The sequence below is a fragment of the Macaca mulatta genome, chromosome 5 (genome assembly GCF_049350105.2).
Source record: "Macaca mulatta isolate MMU2019108-1 chromosome 5, T2T-MMU8v2.0, whole genome shotgun sequence".
NCBI lineage: Eukaryota > Metazoa > Chordata > Mammalia > Primates > Cercopithecidae > Macaca > Macaca mulatta.
This window is the reverse complement of record NC_133410.1, coordinates 43514648-43541007: the sequence shown is the minus strand read 5'-3', so window position 1 is coordinate 43541007 and position 26360 is coordinate 43514648. Positions and strand designations below refer to the sequence as shown.

General features: G+C 35.8%; 1 protein-coding gene across 1 annotated transcript in view; it reads left to right on the top strand.

Moving 5' to 3' along the window:
• Nucleotides 1–18269, top strand: part of KCTD8 (potassium channel tetramerization domain containing 8) — a 285721-nt gene extending 267452 nt beyond the window's left edge. Inside the window, exon 2 of the mRNA XM_001099551.5 lies at nucleotides 16912–18269. Within this exon, the coding sequence (XP_001099551.1) occupies nucleotides 16912–17372 (461 nt within the window). The 3' untranslated portion in view covers nucleotides 17373–18269. The remainder of the gene's footprint in view (nucleotides 1–16911) is intronic.
• The last annotated feature ends 8091 nt before the right edge of the window (nucleotides 18270–26360 follow it).

Sequence of the window (26360 nt, the reverse complement as noted above, 5' to 3'; positions counted from 1 at the left end):
GGAAGGGAGGAAGGGAGGGAGGGAGGGAGGAAGGAAGGAAGGAAGGAAGGAAGGAAGGAAGGAAGGAAGGAAGGAGAAGAAAATATTTGAATTTTTCATTCAAGTAGCATGTAATTCTTTTAAGTAATTTTTATAAAGTGAGCAAAGAGTAGGCACCCCGATTACTTTCACTGAACCACATGAAGTCAAAAGAAAATATTCATCTCTGTGAATTCTGTGTTCTCAGCACTTCAAGGAAAGTTATGAGTCACATAAGTCATACCAAAAGCATGCTCTGTTTTTCTCTACCTCCAAGCTCTTAATGAATAACCATTAATATAGCTCATAATTAAATACGCTTTTTCCAAAGTATTTCCAGTGCAAATTTACCCCTGACATAACATTTCCATTGATCTACATAGAAGGTGTTACCAGTACATCTTTTTACCTTATAATGGTTTCATTAGTAGCATTTCATGATCTTTTACTTTTAATCTGTAAGACTTTAATGTCAGAAAATAAGATTGATGTTAATGGTGCTATTGAAATATCAGGTTTAGACTAAAGTGCACTATAAAGTGACAGGAAAAGTTCAAGGCATCTCAACACTGACAGAATCTGCTCATTATTTAATTAGGCTCTGAAAACTCTTAGCAGAAATTTCTGGCCTTCTGTCAGAAGCTTTCTGGATCATGTGCTGCACATCATTGAAAAGTTTGGTCTTAAATGTATCTTATCGTAAATATAATTTTGATATTTTGGAAATTATGTTACCTGACAAGTCATGGGTTCTAAGTAGTCCTAAGAATAGTCTTAGGATTCATCCTCTCTATTCTTTCTTTGTTATGTTCCCTCTACATCTTACCTATTTTCCTAATTTCACTCTGTAAATTTTACTGTTGGATTTACATTTTTAATATATAATTTTCCTTTAAACCATAGTTGCTTTTTATAATGGTTCCTCTAATTAATATAAAATAGACTTTTTATTGGTCTGAATTCACAGAAATATGTATGTCAGAGGATATTGCAACCTCACCATTTCTTTGTGAAAGAACAACAACAACAAAAATCCTTACATTTGATAAATAGACATTGGTTGGTTAAAGAGCCTCAGTCCCAGTAACTCCCAAGGAACTGAGTTAGAAAGCAATGTCTAATTTTCCTATGTATAGCCTTTAAAAATTTGTTTGTTAAAATAGCTAGATGTAAAATAAAATAATGTTTTATTGCTTACTATCTAAATAAATGATAATACTCAAGTACAGTTAAGCACACTTTTATCCCCAAATTTTCAGATATGCATCTTAGTTTAATCCTTAAGGGCTTGAAATTATGAGTAATTATATCTCTAGTTTAGAATTTAAGGAAAGCAGCTTTCTTTAAATTCTGAACTAGAGATATAATTACTCATAATTTCAGGATTTTTGTGAAATTACTCATAATTTCAGGATTTTTGTGGCAGCATGTGTATCTCAGAGCTTAACTCAGCATAAGCTCTAAAGTCAGACAGATCTACATCTGCCTCTGCCTCTTCCAAATATGACCTGTCAAGTTTCATAACCTCTCTAAACCTCAGTTTCCTAATGTGTAAAGTAAACATAAGAGGCCTCTACTTTATGAAGTTATTGTGAGATGTAGATGAGATGCTATGTATGGTGCGCTAAGCATGGTACCTGATCCAGAAGTATCCAATAAATATTATATATTATTATAACTTTACTTGTTAAAATATAAACTAAGTAAAATTATACTTATTTTATTACTAGGTTTGTTTATCTCAGCTTATTATCTTTTTCAACTAGTGATATATTAGGGTTCTCTAGAGGGACAGAACAGATTGTATAGATGTATATATAAAGGGGTGTTTATTAAGGAGTACTATCTCACACCATCACAGGGTCTCATGATAGGCTTTCTGCCAGCTGAAGCACAAGGAAGGCATTCTGAGTCCCAAAGCTGAAGAACTTGGAGTCTGATGTTCAAGGACCGGAAGCATCAAGCATGGGAGAAAGATGTAGGCTGGGAGGCTAAGCCAGTCTAATCACTCTGTGTTCCTCTGCCTCCTTTTATTTTGGCCATGCTGGCAGTTGATTAGATGGTGCCCACCTGGATTGAGGGTGAGTGTGCCTCTCACAGTTCACTGACTCAAATGTTAATCTCCTTTGGCAACACCCTCACAGACACAACCAGAAACAAATACTTTGCATCATTCAATCCAATCAAGTTGACATTCATATTAACCATCACAAGTGGCTATACAGGAAAAGGTGACACATAGTGACATGTTGCTAAAGGATGGTATGAAAAACTTAGTTTACTACAAAACATAGTGATTTCTATATTTAACCACACTTGCATAGTGAAGTATTTATCAGTTCTGTGTATGTGCGTGTGTGTGTGCCTGTGTGTGTGCATCTTTGCTTACCTTGTACCCCATATACTTTTTGAGATAGATTTTTTTCCCTCAGGACATAGGAGTGGATGAGGAGCTCAGTCTAGGCCAGTAATAATAGGGTAAATAATACCCATCCTAGCCTTAAGGAATGAGGGCACATGACCCTATTAATAATATAATAGTAAATTTCTAGGACTCTTTTAATTGTTTATATTGCTGTCATAATAATTTGCTCATAAATATACAATGATTAGATTTGTTTTTGTCTGATTTTCTCCAAATTTCTCCAATTTCTTTGGTCAGTAACTAGAAATGTGCATTAAAAATTTAGTTTATGCATTAAGCATTTATCGGGGAAACCCACCCCCAATATTTCAACGTAGGTTCTTCCTATTTTCCCTAAGTGTCGGCCGATCTGAGAAATAAAGGGAAAGATTACAAAGAGAAGAATTTTACAGCTGGGTCACCGGGGATGACATCACATATGGGTAGGTCCATGATGCCCACCTGAGCCGCAAAACTAGCAAGTTTTTATTAGGGATTTCAAAAAGGGGAGAGGGTGTATGAACAGGGAGTAGGTCACAAAGATCACATGCTTCAAAGGGCAAAAGGGAGAACAAAGATCATGTGCTTCTGAGAAAAAAGGGCAAGGACAAAAGCAAATATCACAAGGCAAAGGGCAAAATTAGAATTACTGATGAGGGTCTATGTTCAGCTGTGCATGTACTGTCTTGATAAATATCTTAAACAACAGAAAACAGGGTTCAAGAGCAGAGAACTCGTCTGACCTCAAATTTACCAGGGCGGGATTTTTTTCCAACCCTAATAAGCCTGAGGGTACTGCAGGAGACCAGGGCATATCTCAGTCCTTATCTCAACAGCATAGGACAGACACTCCTAGAGTGGCCTTTCATAGACCTCCTCCCAGGAATGCAATTACTTTCCTAGGGTCTTACTATTTAATATTCCTTGCTAGGAAAAGAATTTAGTGATATCTCTCCTACTTGCACATCCGTTTATAGGCTCTCTGCAAGAAGAAAAATATGGCTCTTTTGCAAGACCCCGCAGGCAGTCAGACCTTATGGTATCTTCCCTTGTTCCCTAAAATTGCTGTTATTCTTTTCTTTTTCAAGGTGCACTGATTTCATATTGTTAACACACACATGTTTTACAATCAATTTGTACAGTTAACTCAATCATCACAGGGTCCTGAAGTGACATACATTCTCAGTTTATGAAGATAACAGGATTAAGAGATTAAAGTAAGACAAGTATAAGAAATTATAAAAGTATTAATAGAGAAGTGATAAATGTCCATGAAATCTTCACAATTTATGTTCAGAGATTGCAGTAAAGACAGGCGTAAGAAATTATAAAAGTATTAATTTTGGGAACTGGTACATGTCCATGAAATCTTCACAATTTACGTTCCTCTGCCGCAGCTCCAGCCAGTCCCTCCATTCCAGGACCCTGATTTCCCGCAACAGCATTAAGTATTAGAGTTCTCCAATAACAAATGCAAACAACACATCACTCAACTTGTTTCAGGAAGAGAGTTCTGTTATATTTCAAGGGTATTTGCATCTAATAAAATACCTAAATTTATAAGATAAATTTGTTTTATAAAATTTTTATTTTATTTGGTCTAAAATACTTGCCTAACAGTGGAGTTGGTAATAGAAATCACTGAACCAGACATCCAAATACTGTTAGGATTTCCTTTTGGCTGTCATTCTCCCCTATTGTAGTTGGGATTGAGGGACTTAGTCCCCTACAGACATATCTGAGAGGTTTTTGGCCAAAGATGTAAGGGCATTCTCATTCTTTCGCCTCATGAACAGTTTGAAGTATTCCAGAGATTTCATGTTATTGAGTCACCCAGATTATATACCTCACAACCCTCATCCTTACTGTAGATTAGGGGGCTGATTAGGTAGGGCATTATGATTGGCCTAGTCTGGGTTAGAAATGTATACTTTAGCCTGGTAATTAGGCTCTGTCATATAAGATAGATAGAGCACCACCTATATTCTCAGACACACATACCCACACAGTCAATAAGAAATTTACTCCATCTAAACAAATATCATTATAAATAGATCTCAACCTATAATTCACATAGGTGAAGAATTAAAGACAGGAATGCATGTGATATGTAGGCTAATATTAATTCCTCCAATTTCACTTGAATGAAGGCTGAGAGTAATAGAAAATGAAGTGTGGACTTTAAGCTCAAACTAGGCCAAGGAAAGTCTTGTCTGTGGAGCTAAAAGATTTGGATATATTTCTGAAAGCCATTGAGGTTTTCAGAGAACAGGTGCTGTAATAAGAGCTATGTTTCAGTGCAATGTTGCTGACATCTTTGTTTAGTATGGATAAAAGGATATAAAGATTAGAGATGAAAGACTCTCTAGAAGGTTATTACAGTTGATTCAGTAAGAGTTAATTGGGATCAAAACCATGAGAGTGAAGACTGAAGGTGAGGAAAATGATACTATTATCAAAGTATCAAGAGGACTAGGCAACTGTTCGTTGGGGGAGGGTATCAGTAGAGGGTAGAAATTGTAATAGCAAAAATGACTGAGATTTGAAACCTGGGTAATTAAGAAGACTGTGGTGCTTCTATAAAAATAGGAAAATGGAAAGCATAAGAGGAGAAACTGGTTTAAGAGAAAAAGAATAATTAGGTTATTTTTGACATGATTTTTTTGAAGTTTAGAAGGTGTCCAAAGGCAGTAAAAACATGAGACTAGAATGAAAAGGAATGATCAGGTTCTGGAAATGTGTGTAGAGTCAGCTATAGAGAGAGACAGTTCTGTGATTGTGTGTGTATGCATGTGTGTTGGAATGGGTAGATGGGTGACTATGTTTGAATGTTTGTAGAAAGAGAAAATAGAGTCTTATGGGAACAGAGATAAGGTGAAGTGGCTATCCCTATTAACCTCATTATTCAAATAATGATTGATCTATATAATTGGAGAGGACTTTGACTAGATATGATAATGGTTTTCCAAAATATTAAGGACCCTTAGTTAAAAGCAGGGAATAGATTCATTCTGTGTTGCTCCAGAAGGTAGACATAGAATTAGTTAATGGCACTATTTGAGGAGACAAATTATGGCTGAGTATAGGAATTTTTTAACATTAGGGATAACCACCAAGTAGAATGATTTGCAGTACAATATTCTGGGCTTATCACTACTATAGTAGCTTAAAGAAACAGGATGACAATTCGATAGAGCCTGCAAAACATTTTATTTTAATAGAACAATTAAGATTCTACAATTTAGATCCAATAGCATTCAGTTATTAAGGACAATATTATGTTCACTTATGTAAGATGACATAACTCAGTATCTACCAACGGCCAGGAATTACACTAAATCACTTGTATTTGTTTCTATTGGCTACTATGACACATTACCATAAGCTTGGTGACTTACACAACCAGAAATTTATTCTCTCACAGACTCCAGAGTCTAAAGTCAGTTTCACTAGGCTGTCAGCAGGGCTACACTATCTTGAGATATTCTAGGGAAAAATTTGTTGCTTGCTTCTGATGGCAGCTGACATTCCAGAATTTGTAGCTGCATCACTACAACATCTGATTCCATGGTCACATTGTCCCCTTCTCCTCTGTAAGTATCAGATCTTTCACTGCCTCCCTCTTCTAAGGGTACCACTGATTGAATTTAGGATCCAGTTGGATAATCCAAAATAATTTCACCATCTCAAAATCCTTAATTACATCTACAAAGACTTTTGTCATGTAAAGTGACATTTACAGGTTCCAGGGATTCGTGCCTGCTATCTTTTTTTGAATCACATTTTAGCCTACTACAAAGGCCTTCCTCACATTTATTTTGACTTAAAGTAACCCTAGGAGGGAGGTGCCATATTTCTATTCCTTTTTAGACAGAATAGGAAAATGAACCTTAAAGACACATTTGGCACCTAGCTAATACATATCAGAACTTCACATCAAGCACAATTCTGCTCTATTCAAAAGCTGAGCACTTTTTTATTGTACTATGAAATGAAATTAAACTCTGCTATGCACATATACGCCTTCATCTTTCCTTCATCATAATGATTCTGCACCGAGCTGCTGCCATAACAGGCACACTTTTATGAATTTCAAAGTAGAAAGAAGCAGTGCTCATATTCGATAGTATGGCAGCTACAAGAAGTTGCATATGACTGAGGATTGTTGGAAATACTTGAAAACATTTATTGGCAGGCAGGCACTTAAGATCTGAAGAGATCCAACAAATAAAAATCCACTCAACTATGGCTTCTGCTGGCAATTGTAGCTGCTCCTGCAACACAAGAGTGTTACACTGTTTTTTTGTGTGTATGTGTGTGCATCTATATGTGTGTGTATCTGTGTGTGTGTGTGTGTGTTTACTTCTTCCACAATCTCTGCTTCCCTTATTGTCACTGAGAGATTTTTCCTCAGGTCTAAGGCAGCTGTTTAGTATTGCATAACAGGCAACAATAATTTACAACCAGCATGGTTTTATGTTCATATAAATTTGTTATACACAGCCCTCATAAGTGTACCCCCAACCTATATTAACAGAGTGCCTTCGTTTTTCCTCCCGGAGCCACCAGATATGTTGTAAAGACAACATCTCATTAATCATTGCTAAGCACCTTGTAGGTGTTATGATACACATTTTATAGATGTGAAACAAGCAGGCATAGGCTTGTGTTCACAAATTAGAAAACCAAATAAGTCATCCTTCTCATAAAACATGTGCTTGTGAAAAAGAAGGTCATTAGAAGGTTGTTACCTGGGCATGTGAAAAACAACTATGCCAATGACAGTGATAAGGAATGGTAGATTCAGACGTGGGAACCTTGGAACGAGCAGGAAGTAGTTCAGTAGTCTTCATTCCAGATTCTAAAAGGAGCCTAGGCATCTTTGTGTGGAGTTTATGTTTTTGATTTAAGCACAAGAAGGGTGAATGTGGATAGAATCCTGGCTTCCATGGGGGAAATGAAGAGATGAGTTTTAAATGAAGAGCTCTTGCAAGGTGTCTGTAACAATTTTGCATGTGATAAAGGCTTCTGAGAGGACAAATGAACACCTAATACGTTTTCTACTACGAGCATCAGGTACAATCATGTAAGTGAGGTAGCGTTCTTCTTCAGAAAAAAGAAAATTATTTTTCCACATTATGTGTGGTTCTCAAGTTACTTATTTCTCTTTAATAAACTAAGAGGAATAAGGTAGGAACTTTTCCAAAGGAATGATATTTTCATTAACTAGAGAGACTGTGAGGCTCTTCGTATTACTCACTGCTAAATGGTTTATCTTCGACTCCCCCATTTCTTCGTTTTTGTTACACTCCTTAAGGTGAGTTACACTCCTTAAGCTGAGTTACACTTGGGTTTATATAGTTCGGTTAAACCAAAACAAAACAAAAATAAACTTCTTTAAGAATAAAGTAATCCCCTGTGTGCTTAGACAATATTTTGTAGATAATATTAATTTCATTTAATTCAATTAGATAAACGGTTACTGAATTCTTATGAGCCTAGCCATGTGGTGATGCTTCAGGAAATACCAAGACGAAAAGGAAAAACTCTCTATCCCATAAGTGACTGTGAAACGGGAAAAACTTCCTTGTCCCCCTGGCAGTGCATGTGATGCGGGCGTGACTCACTTCCTCGGTGCCCCACTGCTCAGAACCCCTAGGGGTAGCATGCAGACGGGCAGGTCGTGGGAATGTGGGCTCCGACCCCACGGCAGCGTCTAGGGGTGAATGTTTACAGCTCCTTAGGCCCCAGAGGGCATGTTACAGTGTGTTCTTTTAGTTTTGCCATCTGTAGGAGGCTTGTGTTAATCAGCTCAATTAGAGCCTCTTCCTTATCACAAGGACAAAGGGCTTTCTGTATCCCAGGGTTCTTGCCTTAGTGTACCAGAAAAATTGGATTACATATGGGCTTGGAGAATGAGTGCAAGTTTTCACTGGGTGTTGGAAGTAGCTCTCTGCAGATGGATGGGGAGCCAGCTGGGGTATGGAGTGGGAAGGTGTTTTTTGCCTGGAGCAAGGCAGCCCAATTCTCCTCTGACTGCTTCTGCCAAATTCCCTTCAGCCTCCACATCGTTCCCCCAGTTGATGGCCTGCTGGCCTCTGCCAGTGCCTGTCGGTGTGTGCTCTTCCACTCCTCTGCTCCTCTGGACGTGCAGCCACCTGTGTGCTGTTCTGCCCGTATGTTCTTGATGTCCAGCCTCTCGTGTCTGTGCCGGCTAGGGTCTTGGGGTGTTTATAGGCCCAGGATGGGGGCATGACAGGCCAGAGTAGCCTTGGAAAATGCACACTTGGGCACGAAAACAGGGGTGTCTGTCTTTACCTAGGTCTGTGGGCACAGGCCCGACCGTGGAGACCTCACCAGGGACTCCGTCCTTCTCCTCCCAGCACTTAACTACCCCACTCCAGTATTAACTATATTGGTGTATATGTGTTTTGTGTGTATATTTGTGTGTGTGTGGTGGGGCAGAACACAGGGATGAAAGTTAAACTGAGTACAGAAATAACTGTTATTTAAGACAAAATAGGCTCAGTACCTTGAGATGGATTCAAACAAACTATGGGTTATTAAAAAAAAAAAAAAAAAAAAAAAAAAAAAAAAAACAGGAAATCACAAGGAATTACGTCCAAATATGACAATAAGTTTTATGCTGAAAGCAGCATGTGGATCAGGCTTTTAAGGATAGCTAAAAGGGGCATGGGCAAGGAAAGGATACAGTCCAGAGAAAAGCAAGCATTGGTAGAGCAAGGCATTCACCAGAAACAAGTATATTGGAGTCACCAAATGGGAAGCACTAAAATATGATCTGGGGTTATTTGTGTTACACTGAAGATAGTCTCCAAAGCCAAGATGTCATAATCAAATTTTATCTTATATGCAGAGGAACTATTTAGAAAGTTTTTGCACAAGGATATACTTAATGCAATTAGGTTTTAGGAGTGTATATTTAGCAGTGGCGTTGAGAATAGTTTGAAGTAGGACTAAAGTGGAGTCAGAGAATTGGTTAGAAAATACAATGAGAAACCTGTCATAGGTGGTGGAAATTGGAACAGAGATGAATAGATAGATTCAAGAGTTGCTGTAATGGTAGAATTGATAAGACGTAACAAGTGATTGAAAATAAAAGATGAATCCACTGGATAGCCAAAGGTGATCTTGGGCATGATCTACAGAAATAACTGAGTCATGGGAAAATACTGATTTGTACAATGAGAGAAAGGCAATAAGATTATTTTTGGACACCTCTTCTAATGTATGTCTCACTAAACAAATATATTTTCTGATATTTCTTTTCTCGTGCTGCATTAAATTTTCTCTGATATTTCTTTTCTTATGCTGCATTACATTTGCTTATGCACATTGCTATTATAGTATTGCTTAATCAGTGATAATACAAATCAGCCTCCTGAACTGTCTAAGTAATACATGCCATCTAAGCCCTCATGGAAATTATAAACTCTGAGGGATATGGGACACCAAAAGTGTGACCTCAGGACCAATTTTTATTTGTGGGGGGTGGGAGCATTCTTACTAGTCTGTGGACATCAAAATGAATATTTACTAACCTAAAAGGTAGTAAATGCTAACTTCCAAGTGAATAATGTAGTTAGTATTAAATACTATAGAAATTCAGAGGCATGAAGATAATTTTACTAATTTTGTTAAGCAGCTATTCTGATGAAGGCACCATGAGAGAATAGAAAAACACAGTTTCGCCTTTGAGTTTACAATTAAAGACTGAGAGCCACACACTATGAGTAGGTAAATATGATAAAAATTAAGTTCAGAGAGTATCAGAAGAGTGGGTTTGGGATGACCATGTCAGGATGAAAAAAGGAATATGACCATGTTTCTTTTTTCAAGTCACTCCTCTTTTCTTTTATTTTGTTATACTCTTTCACCCATAAAAGCGGTTAAGTAATACTAATGGAAATTATAGAAAACATAAATAAATGAGTTCAATTTTTCTCACATATAAATGAATTTTGTCTCCTGTTCTAAGAGGTACACGTCTCCTATATGACCTGTAAGTTTCAATTAAGCATGCCAATTTTACTGATTAATTAAAAATGACCCCATTCCTTGGCTCACTCCAATCACAAATCAGCCTCTTTTTATTTTACTCCTTGATCCCCTGTCCATGCCCATTCACACTTTAGCTACATCTGCCCTTGTCACCCCAAGCCTGAACTACTTAATATCAGGGACTGTGGTTGTACAGGTGTGTGTGCACATATGTGTGTGTCCCCAGCCTTGTAACTAACACTATGCCTTATACATAATAGGTGCTCAGTAAATGTGAAATCAAAATGGAGTTTTTCCCTTTTGAATCAACTGCTTAATACTTAGAAGCATGTGGTGCTAATATTTAAGGTAGATTGGTTCATTCTGTTTAAGTACCACATAACCATTCACACATCATTGAGTTTAGCACTATTAAAGGATAATTTCCCTTCTAGGAATTGTGAGTGTTGCAGACACATTTTACATATCTATCATTTTTTATCACCATTGGGCAGGTAAAAAGATTAAAATGAAAAGGTTTTTTTTCAAATGTGCAGCTGTGTACATAGACTTTATTTGGAAATGCTTGTGTATTCAAGGACAAAAATATAGAAATATTCTTATAAACATCCCCACACCCAGAACTACCCAGAAATCATGCAGCCTTTTTAAAGACAAAAATACTGACATTTCGTTTCTGTACCTCATTATCTATTCAAATAACTGGGAAAAGCTGTCTTTTCCTCTTTTCTATTTTAATATAATAAAACCCAAGGGAACTGATCAAAAGCCCTGTCTTGCTGAGTTTTACAAGTTTGGGCCCATTGTGATATTTTCTATTTGTGACATTTTACTTAATAAATTTTTTTTTACTACTGCTCTTAATTCACACATTTTTGATAGCTTATACCAGGGTCTTTGTGTTTTATTTTCTTAAATAAATTCCCTTTTGAACATAAAAATGTAATATTTCATACATTTGTAAATGATAGTGTGTAAATGATAGATGATTCTTTTTTTTATTATACTTTAAGTTCTAGGGTACATGTGCACAATGTGCAGGTTTGTTACATATGTATACATGTGCCATGTTGGTGTGCTGCACCCATCAACTCGTCATTTACATTAGGTATATTTCCTAATGCTATCTCTCCTCCCTCCCCCTACCCCAAAACAGGCCCTGGTGTGTGATGTTCCCCTTCCTGTGTCCAAGTGTTCTCATTGTTCAATTCCCACTTATGAGTGAGAATATGAAGTGTTTGGTTTTCTGTTCTTGCAATAGTTTGCTGAGAATGATGGTTTCCAGCTGCATCCATGTCCCTACAAAGGACATGAACTCATCCTTTTTTATGGCTGCATAGTACTCCATGGTGTATATGTGCCACATTTTCTTAATCCAGTGTGTTATTGATGGACATTTGGGTTGGTTCCAAGTCTTTGCTATTGTGAATAGTGCCGCAAGATTCTTGACTATAAACTAAGTTTACTTTGTATAGAACTTTACAGCTTACAAATTGCATTCACATATATTATCTCATTTGCTTCTTACCATAGCCATGTGACTAGATATTTCTGTTTTAATTTCATTTTTAATAGATAAAAATTTAAGAAAGAAAGAAACTGAGAGAACTGTCTGCAATTCATATGTGCCTAGGGGTGCAGACCCAGAATCAGTGTGGAAATATTACAATTATCCAATTAGTACTCTCAAATATAAAATTAAAGTTTTAAATTATCCCTGGAAGCCTGCAATTAACAGGCATCCACAAGAAAACTGGGCAACTAGAGTAATCATTATTTACCTAAATTAATTAATTTTTCTCAATTTCATGTCATGAAAAGCAGCTAAATCAGTTTAAGTTATTGTATCTTAGTCCCAATTTAAATCTAGTAAGTTATCAATAATAATTTAAAGTATGCTTAAATGGATAGCAATGAAAACTGATAGCATAAAGCCAAAAAAGACTATTAGTGATCCCTAATGATTTATGCAAAGAACCGTCATATTATTCTATTATTTCAAAGCTGTACACAAAATAAAGCTAAGCATTCTCTTTTAAGTCCTTATATAAACCTCTGAATCTATTTGGTCTGATTGAGAGTCCACCTTGCCTAAAGATAGCATATTAAATAGGATTAGCAAAACATGAAAGAACTTGAAAAAATATATATATATATACTATGTGTATATATATATATAATATGTTAATATATATTTGTTAATTCTAATTAATGTGTATAACTATTTTAAGTTCTTTTTATTTTTAAAGCTCTTAAAATCACAGTAAATTCAGGTTCCCCTTTTCTTCATAGTTCTTGAAGTCTACAGAAAGAGATATTCTAAAATATCCCAAGCATTTCAAACACTGAATAATTATAAAATACTATTCTCTGATAGACTTTATTTCCGACCATGCCCTGACCCATGTTATTTGTCATTGGAAAGACAAGAGGGAAGAAAAGAGAGGGATATAGATGACGTTTTCAAAGGTGGCAAAGAAAATTGAAAAATAATTGAAAAGTAAAAAGTGAAAAAAAAAGCTAGTGTAGGAAATTCAGTTAGACCCATTTGATATGGAGTGCATCTTAGTTCATCTTCCCAGAAAATTATAGGGATCCTTGGCCACACATGTAAAATCTTGTCTCTGCATCTTTTTGTCCTCACCCACTTGGAGCTGAAGAAAGCCTGTGAACTTCATCAGGCAGAGAGCTCATCTTATCCATATTTGTGTCTCCTCCAGAACCTAGCCCTGTGTCTGGCGTATAGTGAATCCAGAGCTCTCAGCTGAACTCATTGATCCCTTCTTCAAAGAGGGCTTCCTTAATCTTCTATCTTGCAAGACCAATTAGTTTTCATCACACAAATGTTGCATTCTATTGTCATTAAGCATTTTTTTCTTCCTCTCAGTGAATAGAAACAAATAGAATAAGGCATTTACTTTGGTAGTATCTAGTACTTTCTTTCTGAACTGTCTTTCACTTTGATGTGATTGCTTTTCTGCCTGGGTAACTCTATCTAATGCTCTGTTACCCCGCCGATAAACAGGAAATTATTTTTTCATCACTTATTTATCCTTAATGTAAGTTGGTTTGCTTAGATATTTGCAGTTTAATCCTTTAGTCATTATTGGGAATGAAAATCATAGATTCCTTTGATAGGGGCTTTTGTTTAAAGTATAGCAAAATATTGACAGAAAGGGTAAAAAAAACCCTACAATTATTTATATACTATGTTGTATTAGGGTGTTGAATTTCATACTTGCTTGGGTTCACATTCAGCCATAAAGGTAACTAAAGAGATGCTGCATCTCCTCCACCACTCCCAGCTTCATATAAACATATACATTACCAGTCCTTCACACTGAACTAGAAACCTCTAGGGATGTATATGACATATGTACATTCAAAAAATTCCACTGATATACTTTGATATGCTGTCATTGTTGAGAATCCTTATACTAGGTCCTTTTACATGATATCTTATTTAATCTTAAAATGCTCCTATGGGCAAAGTAGTTTTACTCATATTATAGATGAGCAAATTAATGCTTAGAGGAACTAAGTATCTTGTTCAAAGCCACAAGGCTAGTATTTTCTGCAGAGCCAGAATTTGAATCCAAGTCAGTAAGACTCCAAACCTATTTATTTTCAAATTTTATTACCACATACATCTGGTGCCACTAAAAACTGATCCTTCAAGTAACATCCCTCTAGTCAATGGAGAAGATGGCTGGTGGCCAGAGTGGGTCTGATAGAGTGGATCTATCAGAAACCCAGGAAGAGAGAGAAGGCGCACTCAGCTGGAACATTTAAGAACATTTAATATAGGGCAGTTTACAACAGTGTAGGAAGTACCCTAAGATTAGTTATGGTACCTAAATGGTTAACACCTGTATTAGTCCATTTTCATGCTGCTGATAAAGACATACCTGAGACTGGGAAGAAAAACAGGTTTAATTGACTTAAAGTTCCATATGGTTGAGAAGACCTCACAATTATGGCGGAAGGCAAGGAGGGGCAAGTCATTTCTTACATGGACGGCAGCAGGCAAAAGAGAGAGCTTGTGCAGGGGAACTCCTTTTTAAAACCATCAGGTGTCATGAGATGTATTCACTATTGTGAGAACAGCACAAGAAACACCTGACCCCATGATTCAGTTACCTCCCACTAGGTCCCTCCCATGACAAGTGGGAATTGTGGGAGTTACAATTCAAGGTGATATTTGGGTGGGGATACAGCCAAACCACATCAACAACTGTAGGCCTAAAACTATGAGCCTCAAGAGGGGTGGTAGAAAAGGGAAGGAGAATAAAAGGGAGAGGGAGACAGAGAGAGCTTCCTGATAGGGCTGTAGCCTCTAGTCCAGGGATATAACCAGATCACCACATTCCTGGGGGTGGGGTGGGGTTAGGGTGTTATCTTGCTAGTCTTTGTTGTTGACTGAATCCAACTGAAAGCCACAAGGCTAGGGAGCTTAAGAACATAGTCTATACGCATCAGCCACTATGGACAGAGGAGAATAGCGAATGGATCTGGGTAAGTCCAACACAGAGTGTTAGCAGTGCATTTTCTCTACCTCACCCCAAAGTCTCAGCTGACTCTCCCTGACAGAGAGAGGGTTAAAACAAATAAAACCCAACAAATTTTTAAATCTTTGGTTGCAAATACTTCTGAAATGTAATAGTGTAATTCCTTACTAAGCAATTATAAGCATTCACATCTGTCCTGGTTTTATGATATTGCAGACAAAGGAAGTTTGAAATATTGCTAAAGACTTTCCCTGAGATAGATAGATAGATGATAGATAGATAGATGATAGATAGGTAGATAGATAGATAGATAGATAGATAGATAGATAGATAGATAGACAGATAGAGATAGAGACATATAGACATATATACTGTATGTTTCTTTGTTGTTTTTGTTTTTCCGGAGAGGGAGTCAGGTTAGTCAAGCTATAATTTACATACAGAAAAGCTCAACCATTTTAGGTATACAATTCTATCAATTTTCATAGTGTATACAGTCATATAATCCACACCATAATGAAGAGATAGAATATTTCCATAATTCCAAAAAGTTGTAAAACTTTTAAAAATCTTTAACTCAATACTTGGCATTGACTTGTGTTTCTTCTAATAGAAAAAAATGGTGATAGAAACCAGCAGAATGTTGCACATAGGAGCTGCTTTTAAGAAGAGTTTTTTTGTCTCTTAATCCTTTTGAGTAATATCAACTACCCATGTTGGCTATTAACCCATTTCACATATATTAGACTGATCAGTGGTTCATAACCTTGGATGCACATTGAAATCTTAAATGGCCTGATGGCCAGGTAGCACCCTATTAAATCAGGAGGTCTGGGGTTGGTTCCAAGTTATAATAATCTGAAGCTTTGTAGGTGATTCCAGTGTGCATCCAAGGTTAGACCCTCTAAATTAGACCAGTTGTTCTCAAGGCTGGCTGCACAATAGAACTCCTGGGCAATTGTTTAAAAAGACTGATGCCTTCTTCCTGATTCTGATTTATACAACTTGTTCAAAAATTTGACTCTAAGAAAATAAAATAAGAGTTGAGTAATTTAGATCTCTGAATTGTTGGGCTCCACTTAATGAAGGTTTTAGAACAGCTCTGGGTGTGTGGTAGTGTTTAACAAATGTTAAATGGAGATCCTAATCCCACAGTGGAGTCAGAGAGAATAAAATATGCCTTTTCTTGGAAACACACTGTGTATCTGAAATAATTATCTTTGCAAACTATCACTTTCCGAAAATTGTCTTCCTAAGTAATTTACCTCAATGGTAGGTCTTATATTTTAAGAGAATACCATATTTCAACTATATTTTCACACCATAATATTAGACCCCGATATATCTTATAGCACTTCCACAATTTTCCTCAAGGAAATAGACATGAAACAAGATGAAGAGACTAAGAATAAGATTTAAAGCAGCCTCCCCTTTGGAAGCATAAATGATGTGATTGTGGCTCTGGGCCTGGAGAATACTGCAGCTTTGTAAAATATAGCAGTGGTACTTTCTTGCTTTTACAGTGGCAGAATATATATACAAAGGACACCTAGTGCAGTGGGTAGAACAAAAGTGAACTAAGTGTCTAACAAAACAGATGGAAGGCTAACAAAACATTATTATTTTTTTTATATTCCAGGAGCTGGTAATTAAAATAACAAAAATCTTCTTTTCAGTATGAAGCTGTTGATGGTCTCTAAGACAGAAACTCTCATTAAACAAATTTCTCAAACTTTATTGTTTTGAATAATTAATCAGCATGCTGCATCTTCCCATGTACACTAAAGACCCTAGGTCTTATTCCACAAACCTAGACTAGTGCAACAACCACCATTTTTATTAAAATAAATGTTCTTGGTTTAAAATAGAAAATATAGAGTTCATTTAATTTTACCTTCACACTTCTTATTCAACTGTTCTACTCTTTTTCTTTTTGTTTTTTTTTTTTCCTCTTTTTAGGACCACCTCAGAAAATAGTATCACCTAAACAAGAACATGAAGATAGGAAACAGGACAAAGTCACTGATAAAGGAAGTGAAAGTGGGACTTCCTGTAATGAGCTCTCCACTTCCAGTTGTGACAGCCATTCAGAGGCAAGCACTCCCCAGGACAATCCGTCCAGTGCCCAGCAGGCAACAGCTCACCAACCGAATACCTTAACATTGGATCGACCCTCTAAAAAAGCACCTGTGCAATGGATGCCCCCACCAGACAAACGCAGAAACAGTGAACTCTTTCAGACACTCATCAGCAAGTCCCGGGAAACAAATCTGTCCAAAAAGAAAGTCTGTGAGAAGCTAAGTGTGGAAGAAGAAATGAAAAAGTGTATTCAGGATTTTAAAAAAATCCACATTCCAGATTATTTTCCAGAGCGCAAACGCCAATGGCAGTCTGAACTCTTGCAGAAGTATGGGTTATAGTAATTATCACATTCCCACAGTATTTTGATGACATTCAATGTTTACTACAGTGTCACCACCTGACTGGTGTCCTAACAATGGTCAGTGTGATTCTTGCTGCTCTTCCTTGTTGTGAACAGTGGATGTGGAACAGTATTTTCTTTTATTCTTTTGTTGTTGTTGTTTTTAGAAACATAATTAAAAAGAAAAAAAAAACAATAAATGTTAAATCAAAATGGAATATCTGATTCAAACCATTTTACAAGAATGAAAGTACAATGTGCATGATGAAGCTTAGAATCTTGATTTTTGAACTCTGGTCAACTGGACATGTTTGTCACTTTGTAACTTATTAAAAACAAACCATCATATCATACCAACTAAAATGATATATGGATGAAGCAACATCAAGTAAAATTTTAGACGATGGTTATAGGACCCAAATCTAAAGCTGTCTAAATGTTAATGCAATAAAACAAGTATTATTTTTGCATGAGTACAATGTTACACATAAATCACAAGAAATAGGGAAGCTATGTTTGTTGCTTGGAAAGAAAAAATTACAAAAAAACAGCCAAAAAAAAAAAAATACTTTAGGCAAAGCCTATAAATGTAAGCTGTCTAGGAGACTGAATTTTCTTTGTTCTGGATCTGTGACTTTTTTGTGTATGTGTATGGTGTTTATGTATGTTAAGATGGTGTAAATATGCCTTATACTGTTATTTATGGCATCAACATTCATTTATTACTGCTAGTCATGGCTATTACTGTGAAATGAGTCTTTTACATCAGGCTGTGAAAATTGGTATAACGATACTTTGAAAGATCCTATTATCATGTTAATCAAAATAATATAGGGAAATGGTAAAGAGCTTTATGTATTTATTAAAAAAAGAAAAATGTATTAGAATTTCTTGATTTCTATTGACTTTTCTTTAAAAATATTCAACTGTCATCTTGTTTTCAATTTTCCTTTAAAACTCCAAGCTATAGAATGATTTGTTTAGACTTAATGTTGACAACTTTAAAACATAATTCAAAATGGAGATATAGTCAGATCCAGATAGCATTGGTATGGATTAACAAATACTTAGCCCACAAGAGAAAAAGTCTTCTTGTAAAAATACACTAAAATGTTATTTTATCTATTAACCAGATTGAACACTTCTCCAAAAACAACTAGTAAGTTATCTCTTACAGATCAAGGCAATGGCAAAACTAAAAGACCAGGCTTTTTGAAAAATGATTTCTTCCTGGTTGTACATGTGGAAAGAAGCTTTCTTATCATAAGCCACACAATTTTGCCTCGCCATATCCACAGAAAGAAATGTATAATATCATGAAATTTCACTAAAGGAAAGGCTGAGAGAGGGTAAAAGTATCTTCAAGAATTAAAGGACTCGTTCTCCTCTGTGGTTAGTCAAAATGGAAGTTGAGCAGCATTTGTGGTAACATTTCTTTCAGCACAATAGAAGAAGATGAGCATTATCAACTCAAAGTTTTAAAAATCTGCATTCATTTTTGGTTGTATTGTTAGATTTCTCACTGTACCATTATATAAAATATCACCTACTGTGGACTATTCAAAGAAACTAATATATATGATTTACCTTGAATTATCTATCATGTTTTAGGCAAACAGCTACTTTCAAGTTCTGCATTTCGTTTTGGGAAGGTTGGCAGTCCCAAAATGGCTTGATGTAGCTGAAACACACTGGTGAGAGGATAGAGCTTGGCAGTAGGGTTTCCACAGTTCAAATCCCACCTGCACTACTTACTATCTGTGATCTTAGGGATAATGGGGATAATAAAGGAGCATAATACCACAGAAAACATTTAAATGATGTAATTGAAGTAACGCATCACCATCACTACTGGAGCTGGAGAGAAAAAAGAAGGTGTTTATCTTACTGGAGTCTAGGAACCAGCTCTATCAAATGGGAAGTTTGTAATACTCGGGGGTAAGCTGTCTTATAAGAACTATAGCTTCTAAGGAGTCACAATCACTTTCAAAGATGCTTCATGAAGCACAGAAGAGACCATTACTCTAGTTTTCCATTTCCCCACAATTCTGATTTTACATCAGCACTTTCCCTCTTCCCAATATAAGTAGGAGCCAGTTGTCCAAGCAGTCTAGGAAATGTAATTTGTACAAGGGTTCCCCTTGTGACACAAAGTCCAGCTGCAAAAGGCAAGGAATCAAGGGATAAATCTGAAAACCTTGCACCTCGCTCTGTTTTTTTTCCCAATAAAATAGCTCAAATCGAATTGCAATGGAAATAATTTGGTAACTGGGAACTCTGTCATCTCTTCATATCTCTACACTGTAAAATAAGTGAGGCCAGTGATAATTGTCTATTCTAACAGTACTTGCTAAATTAGAATAAAAGTTCTGAACCATGGGATAGAAGGGAGCCCACTTCAACAACCATCTTTTGAGTACTTATCATACATCAGGCATTTGTCTCAAAAGTCAACAGAAAATTCAAGAAACACAGATGACCAGCTGCTGCTTTTGGAAGGAAGCTTACAGTGGGTCTGATTCTCCCAAACCATCATGCTTTCCCCAGAAGCTAAAACCTAGCTGGCCTCTATTTGGGTTAAAAAGGGATCAAGGGAAGCAGCTAGAATGGGGACTCTTCCTTGAAGAAAAGGAGACAGCAAACTTTAATGGTGAGTTGGGCTAAAGTTGGCATATAAAACTCCCTTTCCAAAAGCCTAGTAGATAAAATCTGACAATCACCACAAATCAGAAGACTGGAATCAGGCACTGAAGTTGAATATTTATTCTTCCCCACGTGTTTTATATTTGTTTTGTATACAGTAGATATTAAACTTGCGACCTGATGTGTTACCATTGCTAGTTTAAATGGAAACATTTAGTACTAAGATGAGAGAAAAAAAAAATAGAAGTCAAGTGTGATATTTTTGATTCTGAAAAAATGGATAGACTACCTTTTCCTATTCTTCCTAGTAAGTGTAATTAAATCCCTTTACATTGTATTTAAAAAAAAAAAAAAAAGTAAGACTACAAAAGGCTGAAAGAAGAGGAAAGACTAGCTAGGAATAGTGGGTGGTAAGTTCCCTGAGGTTTCCTTTTGCCTCATACATCCCAGACTTGAGCCTCACACATCCCAGTAACACCAATAGGTGCAGACAAAACAAGCCCCGACAAAAGTCTGTTCTCTTTAGTCAAAAGACCATGAAAGGTGTAGCAAGACAGAAAACATTTAGATAAACTCTGTCAGGTTGGGGAGAAGTGGACAAAATTGCATTACTTTTTTTAAGGCTCCCTACTTACAATACAATAAAATTCAAACACTGTATAGACCATAATATAGGCTCTCAATAAAGTGGCTCCATATCAGTTTGCTTTTATTGGGCAACAAACCATTCGAAAGCATAGTGGCTTAAAAAAAAAGTATCTGCTTGCAGTTCTGTAAATTGGCCATTTGTCCTGAGATCAGCTGGGCACGGATCTCACCTGGGCTTACTTACCTGGATGATCCTGGTTATTTGGCAGGGGATGAATAATCTATAGCATCCTTATTGAATGTTTGTCCATTGACACGTTTCAATTACAGTGACTCAGTTGTCCATATAGCCCCTCCAATAGTCTAGCTCAGATTTATTCACATTGTGGCAGTGTACGAAAGAGTGTTCAAGGCCCTGAAGGTGTAGCTCTGAACTTCTGCATCATATTCTCTGTATTCTATTTGAGATGGTCAAAGCAAGCCATTCCAAATTAAAGGGGGTGTGGAAATAGCTCTATTTCTTCATAGGAAGAGCAGCAAAGATTTTGTGACCATTTGCAACCTACCATAGTTCTGACCTATGCTTTCACATCTAGAAGCAAACTCTTTGCACACCAGTTACTATTGATTTATGTTTACCTATACCCTAAAATCAATACCATCTCACACTCCTCTAAAACCCAAACACATACAAACTTCTTCATCCACCTTTTGAAATCCTACCCATATTATGTGTTTTAATTCAAATGACACCTACTCTTCAAAGTTTTCTTTAGTTTATCAGAACAGAATTATTAATCATTTCATTCTCAGATATCTCAGATCACTTTAAAAACATCCTTTCTGTACCTCTCATTTATGTCATAATATGCAAGGGTAATGGTGTACACTTTTGGTTTTAATTAGTTTGAAAGATGTTTCATGTAGGTTAAGATCTTACTTTTCTTTGAATGGGAAAAATAATGAGTAGAGAGTTTCTGCGCACAGTGGGTAAAATAATTTTGGCAAATTAATAAACATCCTTTTCAATGCAAGAATATCATTAAGAGCCCTTGATACTCTTCCTGCCTCCCTAGGATTGCTAAAAGCCATTTTACAGTGTTTCCAGGCCAAATCTCACTCATTGATTTTACATTCCTAATCCCTAACAGAGAGATTACTCAAAGGGTTATCTTAAAAATATTTCACAGTTTGTTCTAATTTGGATGAATGTGGTTTTGGCATCTCCTGCTTGAGATGCAGTGATTAAGCTGAAAATTATTTCTTCTCTCCTACAGTGTTTCCCTTTGGTTTGGCATACAGTAAACGTAAGTTGTGACCTGGTATATTAGTGATTTGTAGTTTAGAGTGTTAAATAAATTTTACCAAGGCCTAGTTATATTTGTTTATGAAAGGATGAAATTTGAAAGAGTTTCCTATAAAATCCTTAAACATCAAACCTATTTTCAAATTACCCTCTCTCACCATTCCACAACCCTAAAAACAATTACTTTGAAACATTACATACAGGGATTAAGAAGATCGTAAAACTACAGAGTTGAAAGAATCTTGAAAATCATGTATATTTTCTATACAAATGAAACCAAAGTAATCTATGCCTATTTCTAGAATATGCCCATGGGCTAAGTACTTTATCAGATATATCAAAGATACAGCCATAATAAAGGCACCTAAGAGCTTATGGGTTTAATTTCAGCTGTAAGATGTGTACACAATAACTATGATACAGGGTAGACAGTAGGGGAGGATCTTATAAAAGCACAACTATTGCTACATGGATTTAGAGGAAAAGCCAGCTTTATGGTAGAAATGGTATGTGACATGGGACTTGAAGGAAAGGTGATTTGGATTTGTGGGTATAAGGATGTTGAAAGGGGACTATGCAAGGAAAGAGACAAGTCTTTAAGTTTAAATGTGTAAGATAACTAGTAGATAAAGCTATTTTAGAAAAAAAATTACAAAAATATTATTGAATACATTTCAAAGTTTTAATGAATATGCCATTCTTACGTTGAAGAATATAGTAATGCTGACTGTTTTAATCATAATTTTCATATTCATGATTGTATTCTTATGAGTAAATTCTTTTTCTACTCACCCAGTCTTTTTCTCCAGTCTTCAGTTGCAGCAGCAAGTTGCTAAGGTAGAGGCAAATTAAATTCTCTTTAAAATGCCTTTAAGAAGATGAAATGGAAACAGATCAATTAAAACTGACAAAAAGAAATAAGTCAATTAGAAGTTGGACTAAAAAGTAACATTTTTGAGGGGAGAAGTATTTTAACATTCACATTATTTTGAATTGCCGGTGCATAGTGATAATAAAAAGCAGATTAATTTTTAGTTAGTTTTATTGACATTTTAAAATTATCTACCCCTATTTCCTCAGCTCTCATCAACTGTGCTTAACACATAGTACAGTTCAGTGCAGAAAACAGACAGTTATAGTAGAGTTTAACAAGTGCTAAGCCAGAGACACATAAAAAGACTGTCTTGCCTGCAACTGCAAGTACATACCTTCATCATTTTCCACTTCAGCTACAGTAATAATGACTACATTGGTCTCTGCCTTCAATCTTTTCTCTTCCAGTCCATCCTTCATACTGCTAGGGAAGTGATCTTCCTACAACAACAATTTTTCATTTTTATTATCCTCTTGTTTAAATCTCTTCATTTCACTGCCGATTGGGGAAAAAGACTTAAACTACTTTATATAACTAATAAAGTGCTCTATTCTCTGTCTCCTTTCTTTCTCCAGACTTATCACCATACATCCACATGTGCACACACACACATGTCCTTTTTACAGCTATTTTTAACTACTTGCAATTTCCAAGTAGAATTTGCTGCTCCTTTCATTGTGCTCACCAATACAATATTTTTATGACAGAGACACAATTTTCTAACATGTGTGCATGTTTTCCTTTACCTCCCACTAACTAAAGATGAGGATTTGCCAGCACAGTCCTTACATGTTTGGTGACATAAAATAGAGTTTGTGCATGCAATCCCTACCACACCCCATTCCTACCACATTTTCACCTTTCCTTTTTCTTCAAAGCAGAATAAGTTATAGAAATAGAATTTTACTATTTTGTGAACCCTAATGAAATAATGGATTTAAACACCAACCACCCATGGCAGCAAAAATTACATGAAGGGATAATAGGAAACTTTATAATGACAGATTGACAGTATCTGATCCCACTGCCAAATCTTAACATCATGCATAGGAAGACAACCAGACACTAGTGCCTCCTTATATGAAAGAATAGGAAGCTCACAGTACCACCTATGATATATTCTTACCCAAAACAGAGACGTATCTGATAGGTCCCTAGATCTAACTCCAGTTTGCTGGAAAACAGGGGATAAAGAAACCTAAATAACAACAAAATGACACAGTCAGTAATTTCTAGGATGGAGATTCTACATGACAAGTTAATTCTTCAACAATAAAGTGGTAAGGGAAAAACAAAGAGTGAAGAGGATCTATAGTCAAAAGATATATCCTATAGATGCTATATTGGGAGTTCATGTGGGTCCCAGTTCCCATCACACCAACTGTAATATCATCATCATCATCAAGGAATTTATTCATCTTAGGTAAATGTTTAATGGTAATAACAAATTATTATTTGTTAACAATGATATCGTGGATATGTTGAAAAAAGTGTCCATATTTTTTAGAGATACTCTCTGAAGTATTAATGGATTAAAATCTAAGATGTTCACCTTTAAAATAACACATGGGGTAGGAGCAATGTGTTCAACTAGATGAAGCCAGGTTGGCCATGTATATAATTACTGAAGCAAGTGACAGATACTCATGGTTTCTAATTTAGCATATGTTTGGAGAAGCTCATAATGAAAAATTAACCTTTTAAATAAAAAAAAGCATTCTCAGAAGGTGAAGAATGTTGACCCAAGAAATATCCTAGGAACTCTGAGCAAGGTTCAGAAAGTTAAGAGCATTTTTGAGGTTGGCGAACAAGAATTTATAGTGATACCAATTTATCTTATTGCATAACTTTCTGAAGGAGTATAGGCTTCTGTGGTAGAGAGTAGGTGTGGGGGTGCTAGTATAGATAAGGTGTATAAAAGTAATTAGCTATGTATTTGTTTTTTAACCATCAGAGAAATATAATGAAATATAGAGTGGCAAGAGAGATACAAGTAATGGTGAGGGTGTTAGTTAAATTATGGACCTTGTAAACTCAACTGGATTTTTTAAAATGAAGTGAATAAAGAAGGTAATAGACTGGGGATTGAGAAATGGAATAGATACTAGCCTGGAAATCTTATGAATCAAAGCATGAACTCACAGAAAGTGATTGCATATGAAATCTAGAAGAAATGGTGATTGTGGTCAGTTAAAGGGATTCTTCTAATTGATAATTTTAATACTTCATATTTTGAAGGCATTTCAGAGGAGCCAAAAATCACTTGAATCTATTTCAGCTTTCTTGGCTAATGATTTGACTTACATAATTCTGACCCTGTTGCATGACAGATTACTGTAATGGCTCCCTAACAGCTCTTCCTATAACCCCTCTAACAAATAATCTGTACCAGGCAACATTATTCTTCATAAAACACTGCTTTCATAATGTACCCCCTCACACAAGAGTCTCAGAACAAGGAGCCATCTGCGAGTCTTGTGTGACTGAACCTGTCATTCCCAGGCCTCTCTTAAGTGGCCAAACCCTGTACATTTTTGCTTCCCAGTTGCTAATTCTCATCAGCCTCAGCTCCAAGAAGACACGTCTTCCCATTACTTCTTTACTTTTTGTTTTCTAAATTTTGAATTCTTTTTCTTCCCTAATGCTTTTCCACATCAAATCAATAATCCCATCAAAACCGAGATAGACACAGCATAACAAAAGATGTCTGTGTGGGTTAAAACCCTAGCTTGATCACATATTAGCCAAATGCAACATGGTGGTGATAATGAGTACTTATCCTAAGGATTGATAATGAGTACTTACCCTTATGTAATCTTACATGTATTACATATAATATTACAGTATTACACATTATATGTAATATATGTAAGATTCTTAGAACAATATTCACCATTACTCAACCATTTTTTCAATTACTTATGAAAAGCCCTTTTTGCCATATTTCATTATTTGATTCCCTTTAGTAGAGATACAGAATTGCTGTATCTCAAAATAATTACACATGATGTTCAATAAACATAGATTTGTTCTATAATTACATGAAAAAATAATTACAGCCTCTACTATCCTTGTACTCACTATGTTTAAGTAGTGTTTTGCATCATTAGTTACTTAATAATGCTTATGATTAATCAAATGTTAAATATCTAAATTAAATAAAAGAAGCAAACAATATATTAATAAATGAGTCTAGGAATGAATTACTAAACAAAATAGCATAAATTTATCAAGTGAAGTTTAAGAGAAATAAACTATCTCAAATTCCCAACTTGTTCTAAAGTAGGATGCTAATTTCTCACTCTGGGTTCAACATTAACAATCTTGAGTTATACATCCAATTAATTATGCATCATTTTTCTGCTTCAAAAAACCAAAGCATGTGTACTTCTTCTCATTATAGTTGCCCCTTGTTTGTTAGTAAAGTTAATTTGTTATATAAACTTTCAAGGAAATATGCAATTTTAGAGAAGTTTCAAAAAGATACTTAAGCTTCATAGAGCTCGTCTATGTACTGAGGAAATTTTAAAAAGTAAACTCTGACACAAATCAATGTTGACATCTTATATACTTAT